The following is an 8,605-nucleotide window of genomic DNA, read 5'->3' on the forward strand; positions in this document are numbered from 1 at the left end:
AATATTGTGTATCACCATCCCCTCTAGGAGGAAGAGGAAAGGGGAAAACCAGTTTGATCTTTCACAGGTGTTTAATTATCGCATGCTTAAATATATACTCGATTTATATGCACACATAATATGTGCATCTATATAAACCTGTTTGAATGCATGCATACGGAGGAAACCGGTGTCGGTGGTTATTTTTTCAAGTTATTCTTAATTTAAGTGCCAGTGTAACATTTATCTGGCATGGTGCAGTCACACCGGCAGCAGGAGATGTTGTGTTTTACTCTGCTGAGAGCAAACGTCGAGGGTCAATCAATGCGCTGCGGAGCGGAGGAGCACGGTATGTAGGTTTTATTCTCGTCATTACTTTGTCACATTTCATTCACATTTAAGCGCTGTTACATAATGTTCACAGCTTACTATCATTTTCGATATGTTTTGTGATTGGTTAGGTTTAAAGGAAATAAAATAATGAATGCAGAAAACAGATCGAAACAAGTTCCACCTTATCTCCAACGTCAATACGCTAAGTGAATGTGTGTGTTTATACTTTTCCGTTTATCTTAAAATCTGTCCTTGCTTTCATATAAATGTAAAGCCTATCGTTGATTTTATTTTCCCCTTTAATCATTTACAAGCGAACACACGTTAAAAAAAACACCTTTAAAATATATTTAATAAGTGATTAAAATCAATGTCCGAAATGTGTAAAATGTATCATTGTATATTGTTACATTTTAGCAACTTGATTTTACATGTGCATGGTGTAAGATTATTCATTTAAAATACTGCATGCACAATGTTGCTGAATCTGTTTCGGAGTTGTTCTTGAAATGTGCAACATTATGAATAATTTCGGCTGTTTCAGTTTTAGCTCCTTCATGTTTTACACCTGAAGGTAAAGCAGAGCAAATTAATCCAAAATGCTGTTGTCCAATCCTAGAAACACAAGAATTAATCAGATAGTCCATCTATCACGCTGTGTAATAAAGGAAGCGACATGGGTTAGGCAGATGATGTGATGAATAATCCCTGGTCGTTTTAATTAACTTTTCCCTGTCCTGTAATGACCAAGCTGGTCAACAGACCCAGTCAATAAGCATGTTAATATCAAACAAATAAAACTGCGGATGATTAAAAACCTCCTGCGTTATTAAATTTGAAATTCAAATGAAATGTATGCTCCCTGCGCACTGCATGCTAATAGCGCCCACAGAGAGTCCCAGAGTTCAACACACGTTTTGCCTACAAGTCCTTATTATGTAACAGGAGCGTTCTCCGTAGATTTAACTAAATGTCAGTGGGCAAAGTGATAAACCAATTCAATATAACAAGTTTATCATTTTATTTTCACTCTGACACAGAGTGCAATCACTTAGTCTAACAAATAATCTCAGTCAACCTGCAGCAAAAACAGTCTATATTGCCAATAAACCGTCCTGAGAAATTCTACTTTAGAATCTTGATGGTGAAGATGATTCAGAATCAACTACATCGACCCCTCATCATCATCTTCTTCTTCTTCTTCTTCTTCTTCTTCTTCTTCTTCTTCTTCTTCTTCTTCTTCTTCTTCTTCTTCTTCTTCTTCTTCTTCTTCTTCTTCTTCTTCTTCTTCATCATCATCATCATCATCATCATCATCATCATCATCATCATCATCATCACCATCATCATCACCATCATCATCGGTTGTTTTAGACTAATAATAATAAAATTAATAATCCTCCGCCGGAATGCAGCACCAGTTTTAATCAAAACTGTTAAGATAATTGAACGCAATTACAGTAATGTAAAAGTTTGAGACGTGTAGGTCCACGACCAGAACAATGCAGCCTTTATATCGTGTGTAATAGTTTGTGTATATTAACTCTTTAGAAGTTAAAACTTGCAAAATGCTGGTGATTTCAGCTAAATACGTTTCTAAGATGAGTAAAAATGAAGAATAAAACTATGAGGCTTTTAGAAAATAAAATAAAACACCCAAGCAGCCTAACAGGATAAAGTTATACACTTAAATAAATACAATGCGGAGGATGAAGTAAGGTTGACCCAGTTAAAGCTGTACTAATGTTTATGCTTGGGGAAAAGAGTTGACATGACACTTCCAACGGAGATCAATTGCTACATTAAGCAGCATGATGGAGTAATTTGAAAATAGTAAAAGTATTACAAATGTGAGTTTAATTGTATTTAAAGTATTATGGCTGTGCATCTTTTTCTTGACGGTGTGGTACGTTTACCAACCCTTTGTATTTACAGCAGCTAGATCACCAAGCACAGGTCATCATCCGGCTTTCTTTACATTTATGGAACGTGATGTTCTGTAAAATTTCAATAAGTGGCCCCCTAATTCCTCCTTCCTAATTCACTCTCATTTAACTTTACCTTCCTTCCGCTGTCTTTTATTATGGAAGGGGCGGTGGGGGGTGGAGGGGGGTGGAGAGCTGTCTGAGGCGCTCTATTGATGACCTCACGGTAGTATGTGGCAGTGCGGCGGGACGGAGCCGCTGATTGGTCGCCCGTGTCACAGCGGCACTTCAAAGCCGGAGAGGAGCCTACAATTGTGGAAGAATGGGCGGAACGCATCATTGTATTGCACACCTCTAAAAAAACAGTGCTCTGATTCATAAATATAAAAAGATCCTCTGAGGAGGGCAGTGTTTTTGTGTGATGGCAACTTCACTTCTAGGGGTGAGTCGAAAGGACTTTCTTACTGGTTTAATTAGTTCGTGTCATTGTCCGGCGAAGAGGGATTAAATTTACAGCAGCCGCAAAGTAGCAGCAAAGGCAGTGCGTTGGTTATATTTTCAGCAAGCGGTTCGCATGAGAAAACTGAGGCTCAGTAGACTGGATAGAAGTTTGACCTGGTGCTCGAAAAACACGCATGTTTTCCTTGGTGTCCTGTTTGGCATGCATTTGTAAGCGCTGTGTGTCGCGTTTCAGTTGTCTACTTTCTGTTCGTCCAGGTAGGAAGTGATAATATACTCCTCTAAGATGTGTAAACTTTAAAACATTTGTTTTAATATAACAGTTAATTCGATTTAAAACTGGGAAGAAGTTAACTAATTTACCATCGTCTTTTGAACTGACATTTTGCATAGAAATGTATGTGATGAACCTGTTAAAGTTATTGAACTGGCCAGTCACTCACAACTTGTCTTGTCCTTTCAGGAGGAGCCGAGATTAGGATCGACTCCTTTAGCCATGTTAGCTGCAACATGCAACAAAATAGGGAGCCCGAGCCCCTCACCATCAACTATTTCGGATAACTCCGTTTCGTCTTTTGGAAAAGGCTTCCACCCGTGGAAAAGAGCCACAGCGAGCAGCTGCAGCCTCGGATCCGGCCTGTCCGGCTACGGGGTGTCCCGCAATGGACCTGGCATCTCGGACTCTTTCTGCCCCAACACCTCCTCCGGATCCAGTGCTTTTTCCCTCACGTCTGGTGCCTCGCCCGGTTCACACTTTGGAAACGATTATTCTGTTTTCCAAGCGTCCGTTTCGGGGGGCGGTCAAGACAACAGCCACCAACCAGTCTTTATCTCGAAGGTGCACACCTCAGTGGACAGTTTGCAGGGCATCTACCCGAGGATGAGTGTCGCGCATCCCTACGAGTCCTGGTTCAAATCGTCTCATCCCGGTATCCCCACAGGAGAGGTCGGGACCACCGGAGCCTCGGCGTGGTGGGACGTGGGAACGGGATGGATTGATGTTCAAAACCCTAATGGAGCAGCACTACAATCGTCCTTACATTCCGGTGGACTCCAGACCTCCTTGCACTCTCCCCTGGGCGGATATAATTCTGATTACTCGAGTTTAAGTCACTCTGCCTTCAGTACAAGTCCCTCTCCACACCTGTTGTCAACCGGCCAGCATCTGATGGACGGTTTCAAGCCGGTGCTATCCTCTTATCAGGACACAAGCCCCTCTCCATTAGCCGGTGCAGGGGGGACTATGCTCTCCGGGGGTCCACCTGCATCTTTAGCGGGGTCTCCGAGGTCATCTGCCCGGCGGTACTCCGGCAGAGCCACCTGCGACTGTCCAAACTGCCAGGAGGCGGAGAGACTGGGACCGGCGGGCGCCAGCCTCCGGAGGAAAGGTCTCCACAGCTGTCACATCCCTGGCTGTGGGAAGGTTTACGGGAAAACGTCGCACCTAAAGGCGCACTTGAGGTGGCACACCGGTGAGAGGCCGTTTGTGTGCAACTGGCTCTTTTGCGGAAAGAGGTTCACACGCTCCGACGAGCTCCAGCGACATTTACGTACACACACCGGGGAGAAAAGATTCGCCTGTCCGGTGTGCAACAAGAGATTTATGCGTAGCGATCACCTGAGCAAACATGTAAAAACTCACAGCGCCGGAGGGTCCGCCGGCTCTGGCTCCGGGGGCAGCGGAGGGAAGAGGGGGAGTGATACCGACAGCGAGCACAGCGCGCCGGGGAGCCCTCCGTGCCATTCCCCCGACCTGTTGCACCCACCTGAGTCCAACCAGGGGGTCGGTATGAACGGCCTCTAAAACTCCCCTCAGTGAAGTCAAAACTGTAAAACAACAAAGTGTTGTGAGGGGACTGTCCGAGAAGACACTGAAGTGGACATACTTTGCTGTATGCGTAATGCTTCAAAATGAGTGTTGTCATTCAATGAGAAAATAGGCCACTACGTTTCTTTGACTTTTTCCAAGTGTTTAAGACTACTAATTACATAATTTCATAGCTGTACCATCAGAAACTTCTGATTAATTCTGCGGTGTGAACGTGTTATTGTGGGCACACTGGAACAGGGCACAACTCAAACTCCTGAATTCTACCTTGATGTTTAATTTCCCAGGATAGAAGAAGCAACATATATTATTAACACTGCTGTGAAAAATGTAGGCCCGAACAGTTGTGCTACTCCTGACATATATTGTTCAAAACCAAACTCTGGCACTTTATTATCGAGCAGGAGAAATTGTTCATTTGTGTCCCTGTGGATGGACTGCTCGTAACAAATACCTGTAGAGTGTGGTAAAAACTATTCGGGATGGGATAGCTTCGTTTTATCCTATCAAGCGTTTGATAATGGAAGAGCAGTTATAGGTTTATATCACATATTGCTATTCAACAGCCTGCAGTATGTGCGTCAAGTCAAGTTTGTAAGTGACGAGGTAACTTACACTTCGCTTCAAAATGTGTTGTACATAATAAGAAATGTAGGTTAGAATAATTACAGACCAATGTAAAGGTGAGTAATGTATTTGTCCAGGAGACGATTTTGTATAGGTATTTCTAGTTGTATATGGACTCTAGTAAATATTTGAAAATATACGGAAATGTACTTGGATTTTTCTTTGACATATGAAATGTATTGTGGGGAGTTATATTTAACCTCGAGTTTTCTTGTATTTAGGGGTCTATCATTAGGCGCACTTTGAATTTATTTGTAAGGTTCTGAAATAATTTACTGTTTACCCACTCATTTAATTTAAGTACGCATGTTGTAAAGTGATTTTAATTTTACAATGATATTTTTTTCCCTCCGAGAATGGCTTTTTATGTAAGCCACTCAATAAAGTCAGTATGAATTCAGAAGCACTTGATCGACTCACGTTTGTTTGATTGTTGAGTCGAGAAAATCTATGTTTGGACGACAGAAAACATTTTTGAATTTACATATTTTTGTCTCACATTATGTATTATTTTTTTAATATAATGATTGAAATAACAGGTGTTGTGTTTCATGACATCCGTGTACAGCTAGATGGTTTAACACGTGTTTACAGTCAGAGTGGAAAAGGGCCTGCAGCAAGATCGAGGCCTCATACAGAAATTATTTAACATTTCAAAAAAGATTTTAAACAGTTTAATAGAACATTAAAAAATATGATAAAAATAATGCACAATATCCGGTCTTTGTCAGATTTTCGGTGGAGCTTTAAAATAAAACATCAAACTTCTGAGGCCAAAGTGAACACAGGTCAAACCGCCTGAACATGTTAACCTATCACTTTATCTTTATTCAATATTTGAAGCATAACAAGCGCGTAATTCACTTAATTCCCCGTCTTCTTGCTGTCAATCCTCTTTTGGTTGTTCAAGAAAAACTACAATATAATAATTCAGGGTTGCTGTTTTTTCCATGGTAATCAAACTTGTTTTAGTTTAGCAGACATCCTAAAATGACGCACACATTTTAAGTGTTATTCCGTTTTGTGTTGGTAATGAATGCACATTATATTTAGTGTTTACAGATAAAATTGTATATTATTGAAAGTAATGTGAAACATATTTGTTTGCGTTTTACAATTTAATTCTTTGGCGAGGAGTGTTATTTTAGGATTTCGCTTATACTTGATCACTTGCTATTAACTACACAAAATTCAAAGTTTACGTTTTCAGAAAACGACAACAGATTTCATGTGTTTATTATCAACGTTTTTATCCAAGCAAGCAGATTTGTTTTTTTTAATTGTTTATGTGAGATAGAACTGATAATAGAGATAACCCCAGTTTTCCCCATTGAAATGTTTTATTTCTTGAGTTTTAACGCATCACATGTATGCCCATAAAATAAAATGATACTGTGCGCACTGACATTCAAGTCATTATTTAAACTTTGTTTTAAGAAAAAATTATAAGATTGGAAAATATCAGCCCTTCTATTAGCCTACTTGTATTACTTTAAGTAGGCTAGTACGTTTTCTGTTTGTACGGTCGAAGGTGATGTTAACCTAAAGTCAGTATCTTTCAAACTTCTGTCAGACATCTTTCAATGCACAGCTCTGCAGCGCCATCTAGTGCTTCTAGGTTTAAACAACAGCGATTAAAAAGTCCAAACTTCCTCCCCCTTCACCAGCAATTTACTGTTTGAGGTTCTAGTGTTATTTCAGACAGGATTGAAGCCCAATCTGAATAGAACTAAATGTAATCAGGTGGATGTTTTCTTTCAAAACGTTTCAAATAATAGGAAAAATAAATGTAAAAGTACCTACAGGTGTCTCTCTCCAATACAGAGGACAGCTTTTTTAGGTGCAGTGCATCAGGACATCTCTCCAGAGCTAAGAATATTCACTCTCTAACTGGGCTTTCTGAAAAACCCCACCATAATGATAGTGACAATTACAGTAGTTGACCTTCATCTCCCTCTCTACTTTCAATTGTCATCCTCTGACACACTAAATGTCCAGAAACATACACATACTCAGAGGGATAAAGTTCCACCTTTGGATCCTCTTCTTCCTATACGCTGTTCATACTTTTTCAATGACGACGCAGTCAAGCACACAATGCTGCAATGACAATAAAGTCTAATTTCTAAAATAATCCAAGTTACGTACAGAAGAAATTTAAAATTAAGATTTTTTTTGTCCTACCCAGGAAAGGCTGTATTTCTTTAGTCAAAGCCAAAGTCCAGAAGTATTTTTGTTTATTTACTGAAGCCCTCTGGCATAGGGAAACATTTAAGGCCTGCAGCACAGTTACATTGGACACAAAATCATCCTCAAACTACTTGTTATGTTACTCAAAAAACAAATAATTACAGACAGAGATTGTTAGATAATATGTATACGTACAAGCTTATTTTGTAATTATGTGTGCCACCTAATTTAGTTTAGTATTTGGAGTAGCTACATTTCGTCAGTACAGTCAGATACACAAAGGCTTTCCACCACTCAAGGAGGAAAATATATTAAAATTAAAATAACCATGGGGAAACATAAATACCTTGTTATGTTGTCAAGTTTGTTATTAAGCATAAGGTTTGCCACATTATCGTTTTTGTTTATGTTATACTGGTTTAGTACAGATTTAGGAAGGATAAGTGTTTTCAAATTTCAGGCAAGATTGCATTATTTGCAAAGTAATTGGTAAAAATAAATACATTTTTGTAACAGAAACCTGGACTACAGAACATTATATTCAACAATGTATACATTGATATACTATACCACAACTATTATCACACTGTGTTTATTATATATATATATATAATATATTCACACAAAACTGGCTTCAAACATATGAGATAAGATATAACTTTCTGCAACACAAAATAATTAGCATTGAACTTTTCAACCGCCTCAACAGACGACTGAAGTATGAACGGTTATAAAGGGATCATTTAGTATTACACAGTCCTTTCAGCCTATGTCTTGAGAGTGCACAGCTCTGTGTTGGCATGTTATTAACATCTTCCCACTCACCTGGTCCTCTAAGGAGATTTCCGTCCCTACCCTCATTTGAATAAAGCAAAGCTGCCTCTCTGTGGATGTAGTGTGTGAGCAGGCAAACCCAGCTTTGATCTATCAATCAACACAAAAGGGAAATAACATTATCCTACACTGGTTGATAGACATGTGGATGCATCAGGGATTTTTAAGTTGTATTCTGCCTTATAAAATCAAGCTTAATCACAGCCTTCAATAAAGCTTCTTTGAGGCTCCAGCTCCAATAGGTATGAGGATTTGTATTTAGGTTTTCTAACACAAAATCAGTGCTCTGATAAGATAACACCTCTCGCTGTTGATGCATCTGTGGCCAATTTTGTGGTTAAAACCACCAACCGCACTGTCATTGTCATCAAACCAACCAATCTCCCGGGAAAGGCAATTTGACAAGGCTAAGAGGTTAGTCAAAAATAAT

At 39.6% G+C, this 8,605-nt stretch overlaps 1 protein-coding gene across 4 annotated transcripts; it reads left to right on the forward strand.

Annotated features, from left to right (window-relative positions):
• The first annotated feature begins 289 nt into the window (after window positions 1-289).
• On the forward strand, window positions 290-5,498 carry sp8b (sp8 transcription factor b). 4 transcript variants are annotated; one of them, XM_034103008.1, is made up of 2 exons: window positions 290-328; window positions 3,160-5,498. In XM_034103008.1, exon 2 carries the CDS (start codon window positions 3,193-3,195, stop codon window positions 4,498-4,500), a length of 1,308 nt encoding a protein of 435 aa, XP_033958899.1. In that variant the 5' UTR covers window positions 290-328; window positions 3,160-3,192; the 3' UTR covers window positions 4,501-5,498. The 4 variants fall into 4 exon arrangements, with proteins under 4 accessions (XP_033958899.1, XP_033958897.1, XP_033958898.1 ...); XM_034103006.1 differs by lacking the exon at window positions 290-328 and adding an exon at window positions 2,558-2,954; XM_034103007.1 differs by lacking the exon at window positions 290-328 and adding an exon at window positions 2,558-2,906.
• Window positions 5,499-8,605: the final 3,107 nt, after the last annotated feature.

This window comes from Pseudochaenichthys georgianus, chromosome 16 (assembly GCF_902827115.2).
Source record: "Pseudochaenichthys georgianus chromosome 16, fPseGeo1.2, whole genome shotgun sequence".
Classification (NCBI taxonomy): domain Eukaryota; kingdom Metazoa; phylum Chordata; class Actinopteri; order Perciformes; family Channichthyidae; genus Pseudochaenichthys; species Pseudochaenichthys georgianus.

Excerpts from the sequence above, each read along its gene's own strand:
- sp8b (XM_034103005.1), top strand. The coding sequence starts at position 2,659 with ATGGCAACTTCACTTCTAGGG. Across the intron at positions 2,680-3,159 it reads TGGCAACTTCACTTCTAGGG|GAGGAGCCGAGATTAGGATC; the intron begins GTGAGTCGAAAG and ends TTGTCCTTTCAG.